At 42.3% G+C, this 26,195-nt stretch overlaps 1 protein-coding gene across 2 annotated transcripts; it reads left to right on the top strand.

The window, feature by feature from the left end:
* The first annotated feature begins 314 nt into the window (after positions 1-314).
* LOC147897341 (SNF1-related protein kinase regulatory subunit beta-2-like) lies at positions 315-24,893 on the top strand. Of its 2 annotated transcripts, XM_087380829.1 has the most exons (5): positions 315-704; positions 802-1,112; positions 22,583-22,764; positions 22,970-23,132; positions 24,360-24,893. In XM_087380829.1, exons 2-5 carry the CDS (start codon positions 837-839, stop codon positions 24,684-24,686), a joined length of 948 nt encoding a protein of 315 aa, XP_087236955.1. In that variant the 5' UTR covers positions 315-704; positions 802-836; the 3' UTR covers positions 24,687-24,893. The 2 variants fall into 2 exon arrangements, with proteins under 2 accessions (XP_087236955.1, XP_087236954.1); XM_087380828.1 differs by having other exon boundaries at positions 316-1,112.
* The last annotated feature ends 1,302 nt before the right edge of the window (positions 24,894-26,195 follow it).

Genomic DNA, 26,195 nt, shown 5'->3' with positions numbered 1-26,195 from the left:
GAGAGAGAGAGAGAGAGAGAGAGAGAGCTCTTGAAATTGTCTAACGTATGTGGAGGAAAGGGCGCCACAAGGTGCTTACAAATGTCTTGCAAATTAATTGCAGATAGGTGCAATTTCCAAAAGGAGGGACCAAAATTCCACATGAAACAGAACACTAATTCATATCTCTTGAATCTTGAGCATCATGGTTCTTTGACTCATTCTGAGGTAGCTCCAAGGTGCAACCTATTAACTGTTGCAGCATGCTATTTATTGCGGGAAAGCTCTTGTTTAGCTATTTCTTTCTGCATGCTTTGATGATGTGACGTGCAGGGGACAAAGTTGCTTGAGCATCTTTATAAAATAGTTTGTGCTTGCTATTTATGAGGTGATGGCACTGATGGGTATCAAATAGTGGGGGCAAAGTTGAGCAGCACTGAGCAGCATCTCACACACCACTTTCAAGCTGCTGCTGCATTACAATTGGATTTTGCACATCAATCTTCTTCAGACAGGGCATTGGAGATGTTGTTGCTGGCTGATCGATCTTCTCCAGACATGGCTGCCCACAAGTTGATCAGTGGTGTTCACTGTTGCTCAAATTTTGCTGGACGGACATTCCCACGTACTTTTCTCAGTGGTGCCGAGTTCTGTTATTGATTACAGCACGGAAACCACCTGCAGCTTATTATATTCTTTCCTAGGCTGGCCCGTCATTGTTGAGGGTAGTGTGACTTGCACCCTTCTGATTTATATCGACGAATGGTGGTTGTATCGACAGACTAAATGTCATTCACAAGAGAATTGTTTCCGAGATTGCAGTCTTGCTGCCCATTTGGCTCTTTGGGTCTCGCTTGATGGGCAATACCACTGCGAGGGACGCAGGAGTGGCGGTCCCGACGGACGTAGATGGGTACCGTAGCTCTGTGAGAGCCGAACTGCAAGCGAACTTTGGAATTCCGAATACCGGCCCTGAACGTCGCCATCAGATACTGAGCCCCAACGTTCCTGCATACCAGGAAGACGGAGAGCTTGGGCGGCTTAGCCATGTCGATTCCGCGGAATCTATGGGACATACCCCGCCAGAATCTCCCAGCAGCTCTGCCCGCTCCCCTTTGATGTTCTCCCCTCAGGTACGTTAAGCGTCCCAGTATTAGCAGATTCTAGTAGATAAAAACGGCGATTCAAAGCATTCGAGGATAGAATGGTGAATATGTGCCTGCCGTCCCATAATTAAAAAAGCAGTAATATGTAATATGTATCGAGCTACATGCGAATGTTGCTGGGGTCAATGACGCAAATGTCTACGTCGGTAGCGAGTCAAATCAGACGTATCTGAAAGGTAAATTCACCAATCAAGCAGGCCTTGGCTCTGCCTGGCGCATTTCCTCAGAGAGAGAGAGAGAGAGAGAGAGAGAGAGAGAGGGAGAGAGAGAGACGGTGGTGTTGGGGTGGGGTGGGTCGGTGGAGGTCTCTATGACGCGACAAATAAAAAATAGGACACAAATAGTATTACGTACGTAGAACACAAGGACGACAAACGTACACTCCGGTCGAATCTCACCCTCTATCCAGACGTTTTGGAGTGCTTTTACGAATAGGGAAGTTGTAGATGTAATATCTTTGGAATGATATCTTTTGTCATGTATATAATGGAGTTCTCCATGGAATTTGCCATCCATTCTCTCTCCTAGTGTGTGTGAAGTCTGCATGTCCTGCACATGGTGACGTTTGGCCGTTCGGCTCCATTCAGATGAAGTTTCATCTGCATGGTGATAGTCTATGAGAGCCATCTATTGTCTAGTCACAACTCTCAGAATTGAGTGCTGTGCAGAATCACCACTTTGATGAACAATGTCTCATCTTTGTATGTAAATGAAACTGAGTGTGGCCCCTTGAATAACCAATACATTGCCATGGGATCTCTTCGTACACTGGACACTCAAACATGAATTTGTTTGGACTTCCCATGAATTCTGCAAATCCGCAGGTCTCTGGGAAGTGTCCCGCAACCTGTTTTAATTTGCAAGTGTGAGATATTGGAGAGAGAGAGAGAGAGAGAGGGTCTAACAATGTTCATGAGAGACCAACAGGTCTATGGGACAGCAAAAAAACCAGCTAATACATCCATTCTGGGAGGGCACAAGGAAGCTCTCAAGGAGTGCTAAAGCAACACCGAGTTATTATAAGGTACTACGTTGTAGAGTGAAACAATAAGACAGTACACGACCGTACATCAGTTTAAGACTGAGGGTCTTTTGGTTTTGATTTGAACTCCTTGTTGGAGGGCCATGCCCTCCCGATAAACTGCCCATTTGCCGGCCTGTGTCTGGCTGCTTGGACCTTGGCCAACTCACTTGCCTTTGGACTTAGTTGTTACTTTTGTCCCTTTCAGTCATTGGACTGGTTGAAGAATGTAAGTCTTGTAATCTGTGTGCTAAGATAAGGCCTGCATGGGTCCCGGTGTGATGGATGTGCCTTACATCATGTGCTTCGTTTTTGTCATCTTCTGGCCATGTAATACTTGGGACTGCTGACTGAATCTGTGCAAAGGTCTCAGAGAATGTAACCAGCCTTAGAACACTAAGGGCAGTGTATCTGTCTCTACTATCTCACAATGATGAAAATACAGCCAACTTAATTGATTGCCTTTGTTCACAAACCAAACTCAAAGCATAGAACTTCATTGCACAGCATCATGGAACCATTCAAGACAAGGGAGGCTAGAATGCCCCTACTCAGAAACATAGAGAGTGACACCTGTTGGCCCCAACACTTGGCGCCCCTTGCGGTATCTATTTAAATTGGTTAGCTCAAAGATACAAAGGGACTCCCTTCATGAGCTCACCCGTAGGTGCAACCCAGTACAACGCCAACCCGTGGCTGTGCTAGTGACCAACTCCCAGTGCTATTACCTTGGTTCCTTTCAGTAAACATGCATAATCACAACTAGACCAGTCTGACAGCATACCAAGCAATGCATTACCCATTTCCAAACCACTACCGAGCCCAAGGCCAACCACTGCACCCCCAAGAAGAGAATATCACAACCAGTGCCCCAATCCTCTCCCGGGCCAACGGCAGGGCATCAAGGGGAGGAGAATTGTCGCAAAGAAAGCTCGGAAATCGACTTCAGCAAGCAGAGGGAGAGCTGCAGAAATCCACCATGAAGAGAATGAGACTGCTTTGGTAGAGGTGAAGTCTCAAAACAGAAAGGAGAGCCAAGGAAGGGATCCAGGGCCTTCCAGGGGCTTCCAGAGGTGACATAAGGCAAGCAGATAGGCCACCAGCAGACACCTAAGCAAAATGAGGCATGGGATTTTTAATGCCCCTAGGGGGTCAGATGGCACACCATGACCCTAGTGCAAGGAACCAATGACCCTATTTGGAGGGATCTCTAGGGGGTCAGTTTTTAAAGGATGACCCCGCTGAACCAAACCAATGACCTTAGAAAATGAAACCACTCTAATAGCATTGAGAGTTGCACTTGTTGCACATAAAATCATGGGTACCTTTCGGGCATTAACTAAGGCCCCTAGCTTGGTACCCTAGGCCAAATTCAGTGACAGTTAGTTTATAACTTCACCATCACCACTACGTCCCTATGATATACCCCCCTCTTGAAACGGCAAACTATCTTGTTTGCTGTCCCAAAATTACAGCAAATAGGAAAGGGTGTCACAATAGGCATAAAACAGCCCATAATCAATAGTACATCGCATGAAGTACCAAAAATACAATGTACATACAGCAGGACTGCAGATCCATCTATATTGTAGTGTATCAACCAATTGGAGTGTCATGATCACTCATCATAGAAGTCTCATGGCAGAAACACTGTCAGCATCAGTGCCTCGGGTGAAACTGCAGTGTCACCAAGCGACCTCTAAATATCCTGTGAGCGTGTCTGCACTGTGGGTGCGGAGGTGCTATTGAAACCAAAAGGTAATCTTTTCAACACACAAATTCACCACATAATCAATTGGAGAAGAAGAAACACAATCACACCATGAAAGTGATGGCAAAATGGGTACAATCTCCCCCCCCTAGATGAGTGGCTCACGCTTCCTCATCTAGAGTATTTATGATATTTCATAAAAGCACCAGAGAGCCAAAATTATCCCTCTCATCCAAAAATGAGGGATTTGCTTTACATAGCCATCTTAGGGCCCAAAATGAATTATGTCCACTACAAAATATATTGCTCAAACTTGCAATAATAAAACAAATACAAAATTGGCCCATGGCCATATATAATGCGCTGTGCGACACCTCGATCGGTATCCTCGCACTAACTCCAATCCTTGCTATGAGTTCCATCACCTGTACTCAAGCCGCCGATTACATTAGTTATTAACAATTGATTGAACGAATCACCGAATCAACCGATCCCAACATAACCGCGCTCAAAGCACAATAATCAAGCACAATACCAATAACACTAGTGACATCAGTATTAACATGGAATCACCAACAATACCGACCATCTAGCATGGCAAAACACAAGCTAGTCAGGCGTCCCCAACTAACCACACAAAGTATCCACTAGAACCCCGGCCGCGTCCGGTGCGCTCCTATGGAGTACTTTGCCATAGTCACACTTGACTAAAATAATAATATCCAAAGCAAGATATATGAGAAAATATAATTTCCGTAACATCCCTCTTGCTTGGATTGCAACTGACCTCAGTTGCGTGTTTGATTATAGGAACTAATGAGGTTTGGAAAAGTTCGAAAGAACCGCTCAGGCATACATTGAGCATCATCTCTTGGATGATTCTTAAATTTGAGCAAGTATTTAGTATAGACATTTTCTTTTCGGGTCGAGGTTTGTTGATGATTAAGAATGCATTTAGGCTCTAGAATTTCTTCTTCATCAACAATCAATGGAGCCTCTGCATAGATAGGATGAATAGGTAAAGGTCCTTTGAAGGGCTTTAAGACGCTGATATGGAAAGCATTATGTATTTTTCAATTATCAGGTAATTCAAGCCTATAAGCTAGATCATTGATTTTCTGAATTACCTTGAATGATCTATAAAAACGTGGGGACATCTTGATTACTAGCCATTTCTCAACACTCTTCAATCTTCTTTTCTCAATCCGAAGAAGTACATAATCGCCTTCTTTAAAAAGCATGTGTTTCCATTTCTTGTTAGCTTGTTTTGTGTACTTCTCTTGAGCTATTGCAATGGCTTCACAAACGTCTTTGAGAATATTTTGATAGTCATGGGTAAATGCATCTGCTGCTTCCACTCTATGGGTCAATCGTGTGATAGGAATAGGTAAATCCTTCCCATAGATAATCTCAAAGGGTGCTCTTCCAGTTGCAGAATGAGGAGTATTATTATAAGCAAACTGCAAGAGATGAATGTACTTGTTCCAAGTCTTTGGTTGACTTCCCGCATAAGCTTTTATCATATCCAGAATAGTATTGTTTGTAACCTGAGTTTGCCCATTCGATTTTGGATGAAAAGCTGATGAGAAGTCTAACTTCGTGCCTAGTATTGTTTGTAACCTGAGTTTGCCCATTCGATTTTGGATGAAAAGCTGATGAGAAGTCTAACTTCGTGCCTAGATTATGAAAGAATGTAGTCCATAAATTACTGCAAAACTTCGAATCTCGTTCAGACACTATAATCTTTGGTAAGCCATGATGAACTAAGATATGCTTGATGAATAAATGTGCAGCTTGCTGAGCTGTTAAGGTCTTCTTGCATGGGATGAAATAAGCTTGCTTACTAAAGCGATGTATTATCGTCCAAATCATATCATTTTGATTCGTTGTAGTAGGAAAACCTGTTATGGAATCCATAGATATTTGTTCCTAAGGTTGCGTAGGAATAGGCAAAGGCATAAGCAATCCTGGGATCTTTCCTTTGTAACTCTTGATCTTCTGGCAAGTGATGCATTCGACTACAAACTTAGCCACATCTTTTCTTATAGTAGGCCAATGAAATTCTCTTGCTATCACTTGTAAAGCGGCAGCCACTCCCCTATGTCCCATATATGGTGGTTGGTGCATTTCCTCCATTACAATTTGTCTAAAGGGTCGAGTGATGCATAATTTCTTTCGATAAAAGAGGTATCCATCATTGCATGAGTAGTCCAACATAGGATTCCAATTGTTATTCTCTAATTTGTTTCATATATTGGAAAAATCTGGATCCCCTTGATAAGAATTCTTCATACCTTTGAAAGGCTGGGTCTCTACAGCAATAATGTGATTTATACTTGGCTTTCTGCTAAGAGCATCAGCAACTACATTTTCCTTTCCAGGTTGATACTGAATCATGGGCTGAAAACCTTGTATAAATGATGCCCACTTGATGTGTGTATCGGATATTAGTGGCTGAGTCAACAAATGCTTGATACTTTGCTGATTGGTTTTGATAAGAAACTAAGCTCCCATCAAATAATGTTTCCACATTCGTAAGGCATGCACAAGGTTAATTCTTTATCATATGTACTATAATTGCATTCTACTAGTTTTAATTTTCGGCTCTCATATGCTATTGGATGTCCATCTTGCATAAGTACGGCTCCAATTCCATATCCACTAGCATTGGTTACAACTACAAAGAATGGTCTAGAGAAATCGGGTAGTTGCAACACAGGAGCTTGTGTGAGAGCTTCTTTCAAAGCTGTAAAAGATTTATCTTGACGCTCAGTCCATAACTTTCCTGAGAAGGTCTGTCAATGGATGTGCAATGTATGCGAAATTCTTGATAAACTTTCTATAAAAGCTACACAATCCCAAGAATGATCTTAATTCATGTATATCTCAGGGTTTAGGCCATGTGATTATGCACTCAATCTTCTTTGGATCTACTCGAATCCCATCGGCGGACACAATGTGACCTAAGTACTCTATCTGATCTTGGAAGAATCTGCTCTTTTCAAGGTTTATGTACAATTGATTTTCTTTCAAGAGTGAAAAGACTAGCTTCAGATGTTCTTTATGCTCCTCAACATCTTTGCTAAACACCAGAATATCATCGAAAAATACTACCACACAATCTTGGTGTTTAAGAAAGATTCGGTTCATCATTCTACTAAAAGTAGCTAGAGCATTAGTTAGCCCAAAAGGCATAATGTCCCGTTTGAGTTCTAAAGGCAGTCTTGTATATATCCTCTTCTACCGTATGAACTTGATGATAGCCAGATTTGAGATCTATCTTACTGAAGACCTTAGCCCCTTTCAATTTGTCCAAGAGATCATCAATCCTAGGGATTGGATATTTGTTCTTCACTGTGATTTTGTTCAGTGCACGATAGTCTATGCACATTCGGTAGGTTTCATTTTTCTTTTTGACCAATAAGACGGGTGCTCCATAAGGAGAACTGTTGGGTCTTATCAATCCTCTCTCTATCAGTTCCTCCACTTGCTTTTGAATTTCCTTTTGTTCTAGCTGGTTGACTCTATTAGTAGCTTTGCAAGGTGGAGTATTGTCCGGTAGGATTTCTATCCTATGATCTTCAGGTCGAGAACATGGTAGTCCAGGCGGTAAATCCTCTAAGAAACAATCAGAAAATTGAGGAAGAAACTTTTGGTACGTAGGCTTAGTGTTTGGCTGAGTAGCCGTTACCGTATTCACCAAAATTAGATTTGTCTTCTCACGTTTTTTGATTGCTCTTTTAGCTTGTGTGTGGTTGAGTAAAGGATTGATCTCAGGTTTCATTGAGCTTTTTAGGCATATTTCTTGTCTGTCCTTCTCAATCCACATCCAATGTGAATCGTAGTCTATCTTAGGATTGTATTGATGCCTCCATGGCATCCCTTATATGATGTCCACTCCCTGTAGGGGTGCCACAAGAAAGTCTCGTGTATCCTTGTAAGGTTTGATTGAGATTTCAAGATTCTTGACTTCTCTAGTACAATTGTACTTTGTTTTGGTAAAAGCAGCTTTAACCTTATAGTTAGATGGGAAAGACTCTAGGTTTAGCTTTGCTAAGGTTCTTTCCGAAATGAAATCATGTGTACTATCATGGTCATGCAAAATAACCACCTCTTTGCCATTAATGAAACCTTTCATCTTTAGAAGAGCATGACAATTATACTTACCTCCCTCTTGCTTGGCTGCTTCGTCGTCAATCATGTGCACTTTCACCGTCGGGGTCTTCTTTCTTTCAGGACACTCAGTGGCTATGTGTCCCAGCTTGTTGCATTTGAAACACCTTATTTCTTTCTTTGGAAAATTCCCACCGTTTGGTTTCGAAGAAGAATCTGTCTTCTGTGGAACAAAACCATTTTTAGATTTAAAGAAAGGCTTTTTATCAAATCTCTTTTTCTTATGGAAAGGTACATGCCGTTCTGAATCTTTCCCTTCTTTTGGGATCCCATTCTTCCTTTCACAATTCATTGCAAGAGAAATTGCAGAGCTCAGTGAGCGAGGATGAAACATGTTAATCTCAGCTTTCAACTTAGACCTTAGACCTGCCACATACTTCCTGCGTTGATCTCGCTCATTAACTTTCTCTAAGGACTGTAGTTGGATCAACGTCTGCCAAAACCTATCAGTATATGTGGAGATCGTTTCCTTATCGAACTGCCTGAAAGTATCCCATTGTTGTCTAGCTTTTGCTTTGAAATGTGAGGGAAGGAAATCTTTCTTGATGAGCTTTTGAAAAGACTTTCAAGATTTTGGTCGCCTTTTACTGTGCTTAGTGATGTTGCACCAAAGTGCAACACTCTCTACTAAATGATTTGCAGCACATTTAATCTTATCTTTTTCAGAGAATTTCTTCCTCGAAAAATAATCATCTAGTTGACTGATCCAAGACAAGACAGTGCGTGCTTCTTTCTTTCCATCAAAATTTTGAAATAAGAAAGCTTTTCTCTTCTTCCTCGAATTTTGTGCTCTCAGTGTGGCTTTGACTGTCGTGATAATAGTATCATTGTCGGATGACTCATCATCATATGAATGTCTCTTCCTCTTCTTACCATTGATTTTCTTTTTCAATCTCTCCCTATGCTCACGCTCATCGGCCAACTGTGCCTGAAGTGCATCTAACTGCTCTTGGAGCGTGGATGGTTGTGGCTGATGTGCCATGATAATGCGATAAATACAAATAAAGCGGAACGGAGGAAAAATAAAGATATTAAGTGTATGAGAATTAAGCGGATGAAATAAAGATGTGATTAAAGTGTATGGTAAGACAACGGATGGCGGAAGTTACTAAGTGTATGAAATATAAAGCAAAAGAAATCACTTATATTGCTCTCTGATCGGAGGTGGAAAGGACTAGAGTGGGAGATATGTGACTGATGATGTCGCTCGTAGTCGTTAATGCGCTCGACTGATCTCCAATTAATTGCTCGGTGATTCGTGGTTCCAAACCGCCTTCTTGATTCGAGCTTCTCAAATTTTGCAATGCTCTCTCTTTCTTTTCTTAAAAAAAAAAAAAAAAACTAATAAAAGAGCCTTTGCATCTTGGGCACCTTGCTTTGTAGGGTAAAATAATTCTTTGACTAAGAGACCGCGCCTTAATCTTCAAAGTCCGTGAGCATATGCAGATCTTCAGAAATGATGGCGACGGTGGCTCTACAGAGACTATTTCCCCACCATAGTCTACGCATGGAATCAGAAGACCAGGGATTGCCTGCAGGCTACTTCAGTTCAGAGTCCGGAGTCCAAGATGGCTTGCTGGCCGAGACACTGCAGGTGACTGTAGGTTCGCAGACGGGGTTGCATAGCAAAACCAGTGGCGTTTTTTTTTTTGGGGAATATTGGAGGACTGTGGGACTGCACTTGATTGCAGGTCTGCGTGCTGCAGAGGTGGCGCGCAATGGCTGGCAGTGCACTCAATGCACTAAGCTCTTTTAAAAAAAACATATAAACAGTGCAGGAAACAAGCTGTAGCGGTTGCTGGCCCGCTGACGAAGGCGTGCAGTGGAAGAGAGGCGACTGCTGCGTGTGAACCAAAACTGCCAGTGTACTATAGGCCTGCAGAGATACGCACACAAATTTTGGAGATGTGGAAGACACACTGTCGCGCTCAGGACTGGCAAGTGGCATGAGGTACACTCCTCTGTTCGCCGCGGCTGTTCTATAAGGCTAGGCCTAGTAGAATGCATGACCGCCAAAGCGGCTTAAATGCATGCTTTAGGCGTCTGGACTTTGGAGCACGCGAACGGCGATATGCAACCGAGAGTAAATTTAAATATACTGCAGCTGTGCGCTGCAAGGCGCAAACTTCGAAGTCGATTTTGCTAAAGACTAAAGTGAGCCTTGAGCGTCCCTTGATGCACACTGTCTCTCCCTCACGAACTCTGTTTCCGCATATGTGTCTTGGAGTCCTCTTCAAGACTTCTTTATCCAAGGTGTCTTTTTCTTCTGACACGAACCATGAGGTTGCCTTCTTTCTTCACAAGAGCGTCACCAAGGCTCTGATACCACTGAAACCAAAAGGTAATCTTTTCAACACACAAATTCACCACATAATCAATTGGAGAAGAAGAAACACAATCACACCATGAAAGCGATAGCAGAATGGGTACAATCTCCCCCCCCTAGATGAGTGGCTCACGCTGCCTCATCTAGAGTATTTATGATATTTCATAAAAGCACCAGGGAGCCAAAATTATCCTTTTCATCCAAAAATGAGGGATTTGCTTTACATAGCCATCTTAGGGCCCAAAATGAATTATGTCCACTACAAAATATATTGCTCAAACTTGCAATAATAAAACAAATACAAAATTGGCCCATGGTCATATATAATGCGCTATGCGACACCTCGATCGGTATCCTTGCACTAACTCGAATCCTTGCTATGAGTTCCATCACCTGTACTCAAGCCGCCAATTACATTAGTTATTAACAATTGATTGAACGAATCACCGAATCAACCGATCCCAACATAACCGTGCTCAAAGCACAATAATCAAGTACAATACCAATAACACTAGTGACATCAGTATTAACATGGAATCACCCACAATACCGACCATCTAGCATGGCAAAACACAAGCTAGTCAGGCGTCCCTAACTAACCACACAAAGTATCCAGTAGGACCCCGGCCGCGTCCGGTGGGCTCCTATGGAGTACTTTGCCATAGTCACACTTGACTAAAATAATAATATCCAAAGCAAGATATATCAGAAAATATAATTATCGTAACAGCTATTGCCCCCATTAGCATCCGGTAATGCTCCAGACATATGCTCTGTTGAACCGGCATGAGAGACTACCGCAGTAGGCTCGAGACCAAATACCTCAAGGTAGAGCTGTAAAATCTGAGGTGAATGTGCCAATTCACTCTCTTCCATCCAAACTGCATTGTTCGTAGGATAGTTCTTGCACTTCACACGATTGCATCTGGCCACTCTACCATTAACTTTCCGTTCCTTATGTGCCACAATCTGCTCAGGAATCAAGACCTCATCTTGCTCATCAACTTCAGGTTGCTCTTCAACTGGCATATCCTGTGGTACTTCTCCATGAAAAGGCTTCAGCAAGCTAACATGGAAAGCATTGTGGATGGTCCACTGCTCAGGTAGCTTCAACCTGTAAGCTACCCCATTGATCTTCTCAAGAACTTGAAAAGGGCCGTAGTACCTCATATTCAGCTTAGTGTACAGCTTTACCTTCCCTTTCTTGCTCCTGAGGCATGCTTTAAGAAAACGCAGCAACACCCAATCACCTTCAGTGAAAACCAAGTCCGTGCGATGCTTATCCACAGCTCTTTTCTGTTTATCTTGGCTGCGTTGGAGGGCATACTTAACCTTTTCATAGGCTGCCCGCATATCCTCCACATACTCATCTGCCACAAAAATTTTCTCCTTTGTATGCAAGATAGGAGGAACCTTCCTCGCTCCTTCCACTATTTCAAACGGTGCCTTACCCGTGGAAGAGTGCACTGTATTGCTGTATGCATACTCAATCAGTGTCAAGTACTGTTCTCACTTTGTTTTGTGCTCAGATACATAGCATCAGAGCAAATCCAAAGTTGTAGAATTTGCCTCTTCTGATTGACCATCAGACTGTGGATGATAAGAAGATAAAAACAGCAGTGAGGTTCCCATGTCTTCAAACAAACCTCTCTAGAACATGCTGGTCATTCGTGGATCTCTATCGCTCACGATAGACTCAGGCATCCCATGATACTTGAAAACAGATTTTAAGAACTCCTTTGCCATCTGCTCTGAAGTAATCTTCTTCCTTACTGGAATGAAATGAGCCATCTTGCTGAATCTGCAAATTCTGGTCCAAATGCCATCATGACCAGAAGGAGTGCGAGGGAGATCAAAAACAAAATCCATGGTGATACTTTGCCATGGTCTATCTGGTATAGGCAAAGGCTGAAGTAAACTTAGCTGTTTCCGCCTGTCATACTTCACCTTTTGACAAGTGATGCATGTCCCGACATAAGTCTCAACATCCTTCCGTAGTGAAGGCCAATAAAAGTAGTGCTCCACTGCTTTGATTGTAGCCTCAATACCCCTATGCCCTGCATACGGTGGGGCATGACTTTCAGTGAGCACCTTATGCCTCAATGGCAGCGTTACACACAGCTTTCCATGCATCATCATAAATCCCTCCTTAAGTGTGTAATGATCATGCCTATTGCCCTCCATAAGCTGATCATAAATACGTGCAAAAGCATCATCTGTAGCAAATTGCTCTTTCATGGCATCTAGCTCATTGTGATAAGCAATGGTAACTGCAGATACCTGTGGTTTCTTTGACATAGCTTCCGTACGTGGCCTTCTGGAAAGTGCATCAGCCACTGCATTTTTCTTTCCAGCCACATGTACAATCTGAAAATGAAAAATGGAAAGGAAGTTTGCCCATCTCATGTGCTTTTCTGATAACTTTCTCTGAGTGAGAAAGTATCGCAGCGATTGATGATTAGTTTGCACATAAAAATGAGCACCTAAAGATAGTGCTTCCACATAGTAAGAGCATGAATTACAGCTACCAACTCTTGCTCATATACATTCATGTTGTGTTCAGCATCTCGGAGCAGCCTGCTCTCACATGCAACCACTCTGCCTTCCTGCATGAGTATGGCAAAATGATGACAGGATCTGAGCATAGCTTTTTGTTCAGCTCATTAAATGCTGCAATTTCTTTCTTTCCCCAACGGAAAGGCATTGCCTTCTTCTGCAAAGCATGTAAGGGTGAAGCTATCTTAGCAAAATAGCGAATGAAGCGCCTGTAGTATGAACACAAGCCAAGAAAGCTACGAAGTTTATGTAAGTTCTTCAATGGAGGCCAATTCTTGATTGCCTCTATCTTGGCGGGGTCCATCCTCACTCCATCTTGTGAGATGATGTGTCCCAAGAAATGTATCTTTGGCATGAAGAACTCACTCTTCTTGGTATTGACCAGTAAACTGTGTTTCTTGAGCTCTGCAAATACAACTGCCAAGTGTTGCCTATGCTTCTCTTCATCTTTTGAGTGCACAATAATGTCATCAAAGAATGTACCCACAAACTTCCTGTGCTCTCTGAAAATGCGATCCATCATACGATTGAAGGTAGCAGGAGCATTGGTCAAACCAAATGGCATAACAAGAAACTCATAAAGCCCAAAAGTGCTCCTGAAGGCAGTCTTCAGGACGTGATTCGTATCTGATGGTAACCACTCTTTAAGTCAATGTGAGTGAAGATGGCTGATCCCTCTAATCGATCCAAGATATCATCAATGCGTGGAATAGGAAATCGATTCTTGATAGAGATCTTATTCAAAGCCCTGTAGTCAATACACTTTCTCCAAGATCCATCCTTCTTCTGCACAAGTAGGACGGGAGAACAGTATGGAGAAGAGCTTGGCTGAATCAGCCCCTTTTGTAGCAATTCATTCACCTGACACATGATCTCCTCTTGCTGTGCTGCACTCACCCTGTATGGTGGTCGGTTAGGTGGAGAACTGCTAGGAATGATATCAATAGTATGATCTTCTGGCCTCTCAGGAGGTAACTCCTCTGGGAGTTAATTTGAAAAACAATCTTGAAACTGAAATAAAAACTCAGTTTGCTGTTTTTCCAGCTTGGAAAAATCAGAGTTATCCGCATCAGGTTCTTTTTCTTTGACAAAAATCAAATACGCAGAAAGATGCTTTTTCATTATAGAGGAAATCGCCGAAGCAGATACAACTGGGACTGATTCTCCCTTCGAGTTTACATCAATGACTTGGATTTTACCCCTATAAGTCAAGGGAAGCTTCTTGTCATGTGTATCTATGATAGCATGCACACGGTACATCCAAGGCATCCCCAACAAAACATCACACTCAGGTAAAGGCATCACATAGAAATCCTCATAGTCCACATATCCTTGAATGTGAATCCGTAGCTTCCCTATGATAGGAGTGACAGGGGTACTAAGCTCCGGATTAGCCATGTTGGCCTCACAAAGAGGACCCAATCTCCTCTGGTCGAAGACCCAACTGAGCTGCAAGTTCAGGAGTAAAGAAATTTGCTTTGGCTCTTGAATCAAAGAAGTGCAGACAATGCTGATCCCGTAGCTTGCCCCATGCTCTGCACATCTCTGTCTTCTTCTCATCATGCTCACCCCCAATAATGTCAGGTATATGGCCAGCACTTGGCTTGGGCTTCTTGCCTCTGGGGTCCTCTCTATTGCCTTGATTAGTGTCAGCCCGAGTTGCTGCAGGTTCTTTCCTCTTCTTGTTAGGACAATCTGCTGCCCTATGACCCATCTCCTTGCAGAGAAAACGCCTCCCTTTAGTAAACAACTCGTTCCTCTCCTCAGGAGTGAGAGAAGAGGGTTGCTGTTTTCTCCTTTGTCCTGCCACAAACTTTGATTTAAGAGGGACTTTTCCAGCTTGCTGTGGTTTCTTTGGCTCCTCCTTGAAGTTGCTCTTGAAACCTGAGACTCTGCCCTGCATGAGTGAGTAAGCTGTGTTGGCATTCTCTATCAACTGTGACATACTGGAAATATGTGTCTTGGTGCAATAGTCCCTCAACTCTTTGGGAAGACCACAACAATACTTTTCAGCTTGCTTTGAAATAGGGACTGTTTTGTAAGAGCTCACAAGTAGAAGCGCATCCCAAAACTTCTTTTCGTAACCCTCAAGATTCCTGCATTCCCTAGCATTCAAGTTATGCCATTGAGTCACGACATCCACTTCAAAAGTAGTAATGAGCCATGCGCTTGAGAATGCCTTTTTGAATTCAACCCATGTAGCAGGCATTTGGCCCTGAAGGAGAAGGTTAGACCACCACTGCATGGCATTTCCCTTAAGGAATGTGGCTGCCTTCCTGATTTTCGAAGACTCTCTGAAGTACCCTCCAGCAAAAGCCAAATCAAATTGCTGCAAGAAAGTAAGAGCCTTCATTCTATTTGCATGACCATTAAAGGTCTCAAACTTTACCACTGCCCCCCCTGACCATTAAAGGTCTCAAACTTCACTACTGCCCCCCTTTCCTTGTAATCTTTCATCTTGAGCGTGGCTCCAGCTGATCATAGCCAGGGGGCTGCAAATAAAGGGGCTGCTGTCCTTGGGGTCCTTCAGGAGCTTGATTTACACCCCCCACAGCTAGGTTTGTAGGCACAGGTGGTACTGGCTGAGTGTGTGACATCATAGGGCTGCCTCCCTGCAATCTAGGCTGTATCCCCACATTAGCATACAAAGAATTTGGGGCTGGCTGTGAGGTCATGGCCTAAAAAATGGATCCTCCTCCAAAGTGTGTACGCTGAACCACATACTGTGGTTGGGCTTGTTGCCCTTGCTGCACATTCTGAGCATTGCTACTGATACGCTCCTCAACTAATTTCAATTTTTCTCGTCAATTCACGGGTACTATTCAGAGGCGCTGGCATCCGATTTTCCTCCCAGCCTCTCTCATGGATTGCATGCACACAAAGATACGTAATTTCTTTTTCCTTCATGCCTATCCACAAGCCCACAATTTCCTAGATGGTTCCCTCCTGCCACATGTCATCATTTTAGACCTTTAGCTTGGTACACCATTTTGTTAGAATTATTGCTATAATTTAGCAGTGACCAATGTAATGTAATAAGTAGGTTAGGGTCACTTTTCCCTCACTTAGAGGTTTCCCCCCCAACCACAGTTAGTTCACTAACTATGGTTAGTGAAGGATAAGGTTTTGTCACTTTGACAAAACCTATCACTCCATTCAGTTGTAACACTTTCATCTAATTGCAACTACGTTTTCAGCTCTCTCTCTCTCCTGCTTCTTGTTCTCACCTTTGCTCTCTCTCCCATTCTCACATTTGGTATCAGAGCAGATTGATCGTGCTCCCTGCTCCCTTCTTCTTGTCCTCCAGCTTCAGCCCGCAAGCTCCCTGCTCCACCAGACTGTCGTACAGCTCCCGTGGCAGCTCGCTGTATCGTCCGTACAGATAGTCTGGACTGATTCTGTATAGTTTCGTACTGTACATGCGTTGCCTTTCGTACTATCCCATCGTCATCGCCACCGTACCTGCACCAGACGCCGTACAACCCGTACTGCAACTGCAACGCCGTATACATCGCCATCGTCGCCATACAACAGAGCCGTACAACTCGTCGCTAAACTGTACGGTTAGCCTTTGCGTCGTACCCGCACGTGTGGTGTTGGGCATCAGTCGTCCGTACAGTTGGGCCCTTGAATCTTTCGTTGGCGTTGTACCCTTCGTAGGTGTCTGCACTTTGTGCAGGTTTTCCTTACAGGATTTTCTTGCATGATTACTTTGTAGGTTTTTGCTTTACAGAAGAAGAGCAATTTGGGAACTTTGCAGGAAGCCATTGTTTGGTAGAGCAGTTTTTTGGGCAGATTTGAGCATATTATTTGAATTGGGCATTTTGTAAAATTTGGGGCTTTTCTTGGATTTGCCCTAATTTCATCTCAATTTCACCTCAACATTTGGGGCTTCTACAATTACACTGCGATTTCGCAGTGAAATTTGGGGCTTTTGTAGACAAAGAGCAATTTGTGCAACATTTTGCAATTTCAAGCCACAAATGGGGGCTTTTGTGTTGGGAGAGCAATTTTGTAGGTTTCAGTTCACACTGCCTTTCTGTGAGTGCTTTGAAGCGCTTTTGGCAGGTTTTGGGAGAGATTGGATGCTCTGGCAGATTTCTGACAGAGACATTACAGAGATTTTGAGCCAGTGTTTGGCTATGTTTTTTTGGGATTTGTGCACTCCATTCCCAGCAAGGGAATTCAGCTTTGCATTTGCTGTATTTTCTTTCTCAAACATGGCCCAGCAAAATTAGAATGATTTCGGTTTCAGTGGTCTCTCACAAGAGGACAAGCTGGATGGTACCAACTACTCCCTCTGGAGTTTTATGGTACGCAATATTCTGATTTCTCGTAATTTGTGGGACTATGTAAGTGGGGATGAGTTTCGGCCAGCAAATGTGGCACCTAATACCCCTCCCCAACAAGGAGGAGGCAGAGGTCGTGCACAGGGTACAGCTGTAGCACAAGTTATTGGTGCAGTTATACCTACCATTCCAGAACAAAAGAGATGGGATTCACGTGATGCTTTAGCTTTGTTGTGTATTTCTCTTTTAGTGAAAAGATTCATCATTTCACATATCCGGTCGTGTAAGACCTCAAAGGCAGCATGGGATATTTTGGAGAGCATGTATGCAGTTCGGAATGATGCCAGGGTGTCTTTTTTGAAAAGAGAATTGTCTCATACACACATGGAAGAGGGTGACTCCATGTCAGTGCACCTCACAAAGCTACAGGATTTACAAGAGCAGTTGCTGAATATCGATGAGATCATTCCTGATTCAGAGATTATTACCACTACTCTGAATTCTCTTCCTGAGTCTTATCCAAGCCTTGAGGCTATTTTTTGGGATTTGGTCTGCAATTTCTCGTTTGATTGCAATACATTGGGCCAGATTGGAGAACATTGAGTCACATTTGCAGGACATTGAGTCAGATTTTCAATCATTGAGTCTTTTCTGTAGGACATTGAGTCAAATTTTCATACATTGGGTCACATTTGCAAAAATCTCAGCAAAATTTGGGGCTTTTCTGTATTTGCCCTCTTTTTGGCCTATTTGCCCTCATTAAATTTGGGGCTTTTTGCCAGATTCACTGTTTTTGTAGTGAACATTGCCTGACACAGTCACATTTGGGTCAGATCTGCATTTGCCCTTTGATTTGGGTTGGAAATTTGCAAAATATTTATTTGCAGATATTTGCTGTCATTTTTGGACAGCCAGCTCTTTGCAGTGATAGCCTTGAGGCTTTTGGGTTTTCAGGTCTTTTTCAGGGTATCACATTTGCAATGGCTGGGAACAATGAAGATCTATTTGGCATTCTTCGTGAAGATGATAAGTTGGATGGCACCAACTATCCGATGTGGTCTTATCTCATGAAACATATTCTTGTTGCAAAGCATTTGTGGAATATTGTTTCTGGGATTGATCTGAGGCCAGCCAATGCTACAGTGGTTGCCTCTAGTGCTGGTCCCTCTATAGGGAGTACTCCTCTTGATGCCTTATCTTCTAGCACTCCTGCTACTGCTCCCCCAACTCAGGAACAGTCAAGGTGGGATGCAACAGATGCAAATGCACATTCATGTTTTGCTTTATAATGCAAGAGAATCATTATTCCACACATTTGGTCTTGCAGGACAGCAAAGGATGCTTGGGACAAATTGGCTTCTCTCTACCAGATTTGCAATGAGGCACGTGCTGCATATTTGAGAAGGCAATTACAGGAAGTCAGTATGAATGAAGGTGATTCTATGGATGCATACCTGACAAAGGTCAAGGACCTCATGGAACAACTTGCCAACATTGATGAGGTGGTGCCAAATTCACAGCTTGTCTGTACCACACTGAATGGACTGCTAGATACATATCAAGGGTTTGCTACAACCCTTCGATTAGTGGCCATGGGTAATCCAGACCACTATTCTTTTGATCAGCTAGTTACTTTGCTTTTGCAGGAAGAGCAAAGTCGTGCTAATAGACAAGCCATTATTCCTGATCATGCATTTGCTTCACAGCAGACAGGAAGAGGCAAGGCTTCCAAGCCTATTGGCAAGCCTAAATCTGCGCATAGCAGCTGCAATTCCTCCCATGCATTCAAAAATACAGCAGATAAGGCAAAGAAGAAAAGATGCAACTATTGTCGCAAGCCTGGACATGACATTTCAGAATGTAGGAAGCGCATTGCTTCGGAGAAAAAGAAAGCAGGATTGACAGTTAATGCCTCACATGCTATTGAATCCCATGAGCCAGCAGATGCTTCACATGCACATGCTCTCCAAGATGATTGGGCATGGGCTGTCCATTGCTCATTTGATCCCTCCAAAGTTGATGCACTCTTTACTGCTAATGATGCTCAGTCTTGGTATTTTAAGGGGCTTTATCACCTTGATCATCACTCAGCTGCACTTTCTATTGAAGCATTTGCTATTTCAGATTCACAGCTTGCTGAAACTCATCTTTGGCATGAGAGAATGGGTCATCTCAATTATAGAGCTCTTGCAAAGCTACATTCACAGCAGATGGCAAATGATGTACTCAAACTCATACAATTTTCAAACATGTGTGTGAGGGTTGTCTTTTGGGTAAGATGCATCAGTTTCCTTTCCAAAAGAATTGTTCAAAACTCTCACAAAGGAAATTGCAGCTAGTGCACAATGATGTCTGTGGCCCAATGAGGACAAATGCCATTGGGGGGTACAAATATTTCATGACTCTCATTGATGATTTCACAAGATATTGCTGGGTATATCCTTTAAAAGCCAAATCTGAAGTGTTCTCATGGATGATAAGGCAATCAAATGCATATTTATTGGTTACAGTCAGGAAAGCAGAGGGTATCGGTTATACCACCAAATACTGGGAAGATTATTGTCAGTAGAGATGTAATCTTTGCTGAACATTCAGCTTCTCCTCTTGTGGACTGCAAAGCTATGCTAGATGTTGACATGTTTGATGCCTTTGACTCTTGGTTACCTCTGCCCTCCTTAGAGGAAGACTTTGACCAGCAACATGAGCCTCCTGTAGGCCCTCCAACAAGCAATGATCAGCCACTACCCCATGCTGATTTGCAGGTTTGTCTTCCAGCACACGATGATCCCACTATTCATGATGCAGTGATTGAAGAAATAGCTGTCAATAGACAGCAAAGGCAAGTTTCTAGATGGCTTCTTGATACATTGAGAGACAACAAACAAGATCAGCCTTTTGCTGCCCGGACAAGATCAGGGAATAGACAGATGCATGGTCACTTTCTTGAGTTTGCACTCCTTGTTGTAGCTTACAATGAAGAGCCTTTGTGCCGTAAAGATGCTTTTGATAGCAAAGAGTGGATGGATGCAATGAGAGCTGAGTTACAATCCATTGCCAAAAATGACACATGGGAATTAGTAGATCTCCCTCCCGGCAAGCATGCCATTGGTACCGGGTGGGTCTACAAATTAAAAAGGAAATCTGATGGCAACATAGATCGAGATACAAAGCCCGTCTTGTTGCGAAAGGGTATGCCCAACAACAAGGAATTGACTTTGAGGAGACATTTGCTCCCACATCCAGGATTACTACCATTAGATGTGTCATTGCCATTGCAGCCCATCACCATTGGCAAGTGCACCAACTTGACATCAAAACTGCTTTTTCTTCATGGGGATCTGCAGGAAGAAGTCTATGTCACACAACCTCGTGGCTTTGAGGTTGTTATTCTGAAAACAACGTATGCCGGCTTAGAAAAGCCCTTTATGATCTGAAGCAGGCACCCCGGGCATGGTACGCCAAAATTCATGCACACTTACTATCTCTTGGTTTTCAGAAGAGCCCCATAGAACCCACTCTTTATGTTCGTGGGAGTGGATCTGATTTTTTAGTGCTGATTTTATATGTGGATGATATGCTCATCACGGGCCCAGATACTTAGCATATTGCAGCTTTCAAGGCTGATTTGCAGCAGTTTTTTGAAATGTCAGACATGGGACCGCTCCACTATTATTTGGGCATTCAGTTTGCTCATGTTGAGAGGGGTATCATGATGTCACAGTCCAAGTATATTGGACAGCTCCTTGATCGTTTTTAGTTCGAGGATTGCAAGCCAGTCTCTACTCCAGTGGACTTTGGCTTCAAATTCTCAGCTCATGATGGGAGCCCACCATGTGATATCACTCTTTATCAGCAGGTTGTTGGATGCCTTATTTATTTATGTCACACCAAATCTGACTTACAGTATGCAATATCTCAGCTCAACAGATTCATGCACATGCCCAGTTCACAGCATTGGCAGGCAGTGAAGAGAGTCTTCAGATATCTCAGAGGCACTCAAGATTTAGCCCTCTTCTATGGTGATCAGGGTTCACTTACCATGCATGCTTACACGGATAGTGACTGGGCAGGATGTTCCGACACCAGAGTGTCACATACTGGCAATTGTTTTTTGCTTGGCAATTCATGTATCTCTTGGCTTAGGAAGGAGCAACCAACAGTTGCCACATCTAGCTGTGAGGCTGAGTACAGGGCAACTTTCACCGCTTAGAGTGTGTTTGGCTTCGCCAGTTACTTATAGATCTTGGTATTCGGCAGACATCCTCCACTATGGTCTACACTGACAGCCAGAGTGCTTTGGCCATTGCGCGTAACCTAGTGTTTCATGCACGTACCAAGCATATTGAAGTTCACTATCATTATGTTCGGGAGCGGTTGTCAGCAGGAGACATAGAGTTGTCCTATCTTCCCACAGAGGACAACATAGCAGATATGTTTACAAAGGCACTTCCTCGTCCTAAGTTCGAAGTCTTCCGACAGGCTTTACACTTGGTTCCATTTGTTACATGATCTGACATCCCTTGTACATTCATAGGTGGCTATATCCTTTTGGATGAACATGTGCCACCATGACCAGAAAATACCAGGTATTCTGAGACATTTCCAGAATACTTCAGCCCATCCCATGGAGGGGGTTTTGTAGGCCATCTTTTGGTGGTTCTAGTGATGCCCTATAGGCCATGGCATGTGCCTTGTAGGAATAAATATAGGCACTTATAGTTTTAGTGCCTTTTAGGCCACATAGGACACTTAGTCCTATGTGACACCTAGGACACTTAGTCCTAGGTCTAGGTACAAGTACTTTGTACTCTTTCTTTTCTACTACTCTAGTTGATGTGACGGCTGATTCTCATACGACTCTTTGTACCTTGTATTCTCTCTTTTGCTTATCGATCCTACAATAATCTTTCAATTGATCAGTCCACTATGACTACATAAGGAGAAGTAGAAAATGCAGGCAATTGTGAATACAATTATAATCACAATTACCATTGAATTTTCAAATAGTCTCGCAACACTGCTTAGAAAGATTTTATCTTTAAAGAAAGGAAACTGAAAGTTCCAAAGTAAATTTTCGTTTATGACCAGTGTCATAAAAATTGAAGAATCCACATCTTTCAAAGACGCAATTAAAGTTCCAGAATAGCGACTTGCCCGCCCTGAATCTTATGCAAAGTCAAACCTGTCATTGATATATTTTCTAATGAAAAAGAAACCTATTGATTGCAAATGGGTATATAGACTGAAACTGCATCAAGGTGGAACGATTGATAAATACAAAGTAAGATTAGTTGTCAAGGGCTACAACCAAAATTCTGGCATCAACTGTGTTTGCTTCTCTATATTGTAAACACTGTACAGATGCCTATGGTTCCAATATCCAGAGCAGATGAGGCAGGCTTCACTCCATATCCTCCCCGCAACTATGAATCCCACGTTCAGGATGACCATCAACATGAACAAGGGATTCCTACCGTAATCCAGTGGACTCATGGTGGGGATGAAGTATGGGCGGAAGGATCTTGGGATAATTGGTATACCAGGTGCCGTGTCTTGCCACCCATCTTTCTGTTCTACTCCTCAAGAAATTTCTGTCAATGTCTTTGTATGTGACATGGTATCTTAATCAAGTGCTGACTGCCTTTCCAATCAGAGATGATGCATGTGCTACCAATCTAGCATAAAAGAAGATTATGTATCTGTAATCATGCTTAGGAAGCTGAACACAGGGGCCACTTGTGGATGCAGAATTCGTTTGCAAAAGAGTGCAAAAGACTTTACAATTGTGAAGCTTTTACCACCAGGGGTATACCAGTATAGATTTATTGTGAATGGGGAGTTGAGGTACTCACCAGACCTGCCATTTGTGTGCGACCAGAGGGGAAATGTCAAGAATGTTCTGGATTTGCAGGCAAGTAACTAAATTTCTTTAATAAAGATCAGAGTATAGCCATTAAAAAGGTCATGCATTTCGTTTTTGGATATTGTCTTTGATGCTTTTAATCCAGCACAAAATATGCTTAGATCATTGAGGTGTTGCTCTTGCAGGGGGTAACTTTAGCTTTGAACGTGTTCAAGAATTTGTTCATTTATATGACTAGATCATGATGACACATCAGAAATTTGAGTTGTCATCGTTTACCATCTTTTTTTGGATTATCTTGATTTATAACCACTTGAAGGCATGGGTGTAGAGACATTTCTTGTACGATAAGTTGCTTTCTTTTCCAGCAGGAGGCTTGAATGTATCAACAAGACTATATTATGGCTTTGTCCTTTTCAAGACTATTTTCTCAGGAAATGTTTGTTACCAGGAGGGATGATCTTTCAGTGCCAGTCTTTGTGGATAACAAATTGGGAGAAGGCATGTGTGTTGCTTGTTTGAGACTTCTGGTCCTGCTTTCTAGCATGCCAGGATAACAATCATTTTCATCCTAGGATGAGATTTCATCCAGACAGCAGGATCCTCTTTCTCAAAACTGTGTATTGAAAAGCATAAGCATGCACTTCATATGCTGGATTTTCGTTTCTTAATGTTTCTCTTTTCTTGTATAACGTGGAGTGGCTTGGCATCCATAGATTCTTAATGAATGTCAAGTCATGTGTGTGCACTGCAGCAATCAAGTGAGTAGCAACTCTAGTTTTCTCAATAGATATCTAGTAACTCCTTGAAATTCCACAATTATAAAGCGCTCATTCAAATTATCTCATACTTTGGCAGATGATATTTCCCTTTAATTTGGCTCTCTGTATACACAGCAACTGGATTACTAAATGTTGCAGAAACTAGTTTTCTCAATAGATATCTAGTAACTCCTTGAAATTCCACAATTATAAAGCGCTCATTCAAATTATCTCATACTTTGGCAGATGATATTTCCCTTTAATTTGGCTCTCTGTATACACAGCAACTGGATTACTAAATGTTGCAGAAACTACTTTTGAACATCATCTGCTGGAATTTTGAATTCAATATAGTACAAAGACCTTTGTACACATTAATGCATGTGTGAGTGGCTGTGTACATTTGATGAAGAATTGTTAAAGTTTCTGGTATTGTAAAAAAAGATTATATATATTATGTTTTTTTCTGTGCGCGTAAGGCTGGCCTGATATTTGACTCCCCTCTATACAACAGGAGCACCTTCCTGAGAATTTGGAGAGCATATCAGGATTTGAGCCTCCTAGGTCACCTGAAGCAAGCTACAGCAATGTGTTTCCTACTGTCGAGGATTTCAGTAAGGAGCCGCCGTTAGTGCCGCCGCAGTTGCATCTCACTCTTCTTGATGTGCCTGACAGTGCAGATGCTCAAGGATCCTTACTTCGTCCACAACACGTAATTCTCAACCATTTATATGTTGAGAAGGGGAGGACAGCACAATCAGTGCTTGGTCTTGGATTAACCCATCGTTTTCGTTCAAAATATGTGACAGTCATACTTTACAAGCCCCTTCCTAAAAAATAGGGAATTAACAATATAAATCAACTTTTGGAAGCCCATGAAAGAGGTTCTGTCTAGTTGCTATAAATTGGAGCAACACCACCTGTGGGTACTAGTTGATTCCTACATTTAATACTTGACTTCTTTCATGCAAGTTTGTTATACTATAGTTGTATATGAGCAGTTTCCCATGGAAAGTTGGAGAGAAAATATACTGAAAAGACATCAAAATTGTGGAAAATTTATGTCCATTTTTTGGGATCATTTCAGCTTGTCATGTCCTATATCAACACACTGTGTGGATGTCATGGGTGCTAACATGAATATCAGAAACACATCAAGAAGTATTAACTTGAAATTGGGTTGAATTGTGTGGATGTCATGGGTGCTAACATGAATATCAGAAACACATCAAGAAGTATTAACTTGAAATTGGGTTGAATTATGCTTCCCTTAATTTTCTCAAACCTTGTTGGGCCATCCTCCTCTTAATGTTCAAATCACAAATAATTTTCCCCTAAATTATATGAGAACATAAGTATAGCTTTGCTAAATAAGTTATTATTTTTTAAAATTTTCTCATGTACTATAAAATTTTCCAAATTCACTTAACTCCCTTTACTTTGTTCTATGAAAAATTTTAATTTGTAAGATTGGATATATTCTAGTCTTATAAAGGTATATATTGCGTGTTGATCTTGGGTCTCCTATAAGAAGATGGTTAATATTAAGAGTAAGGGTTGTGTAAGAAGGGATCCCAATAAAATTTGCCCTTGAAATGTTCTCATAAGTTTGGGCTCACTCCCATTGTGATTGCATTTTGACGTTTCCTGTAGTAATCATTCTATTTTATAGTAGACTTTTCAAAATTGGATAGAAGAAAGGTCATTTATTTTCTTTTTTTTTTTTTCAAAGAAGAGACTTCTATTAAGTATGAAAGAAGCTCCAACAGCAAAGCTCATGGGAGAAGTACATCATGCTAGGCATGAGAAAATAAGCACCCTAAGAAGGCAAAACCAATCTCATAAAGAAGAGCTAGAAAAAATCCAAGGTCGAGGTTGAAATGGCCATCTCTACCTTATGGAGGATTTTGAGAAAAATAGGGAGCCATTGTGCTCCGAAGGGCGATAGTCCTCTTGGGAGAAGTTGCTCGGGAAGACCCTTGCATGCTCACCCAAATGGTCTTCAAGGTGTGTATTGTATTTGTCCAAATATGGCCAATGTGTGAAGGGTGGATCGGGGGAACCAACTAGGACCTTTTCCCATTTGGATTTCCAAATATGCCCCGTTGACGAAGTATCCATAGAGGCATGTGCTCGCCTATAAGCGAACCAAGAACATCATCTATGGTAGATCATGACTCAACCAAATCTTGTCGAACCAAGAGAGAGACAAAGAAGAGTCATGTCACGAAATACCTGAGGCCGAGAGAGAGAGAGAGAGAACAAGCCACTGAGTCAATGTAATTCATTTTTGAAATCACAAGTCCAAGAGATTCGCACAAGATTAGAGAGCAATATTTTTTCTAATTCA

The sequence above is a fragment of the Dipteris shenzhenensis genome, chromosome 10, assembly GCF_047967505.1.
Source record: "Dipteris shenzhenensis isolate YYH24624 ecotype China chromosome 10, Dip_SZ_1.0, whole genome shotgun sequence".
Lineage (NCBI taxonomy): Eukaryota > Viridiplantae > Streptophyta > Polypodiopsida > Gleicheniales > Dipteridaceae > Dipteris > Dipteris shenzhenensis.
The sequence above is the reverse complement of the archived record's forward strand: the minus strand, read 5'-3'. Positions and strand labels throughout refer to the sequence as shown.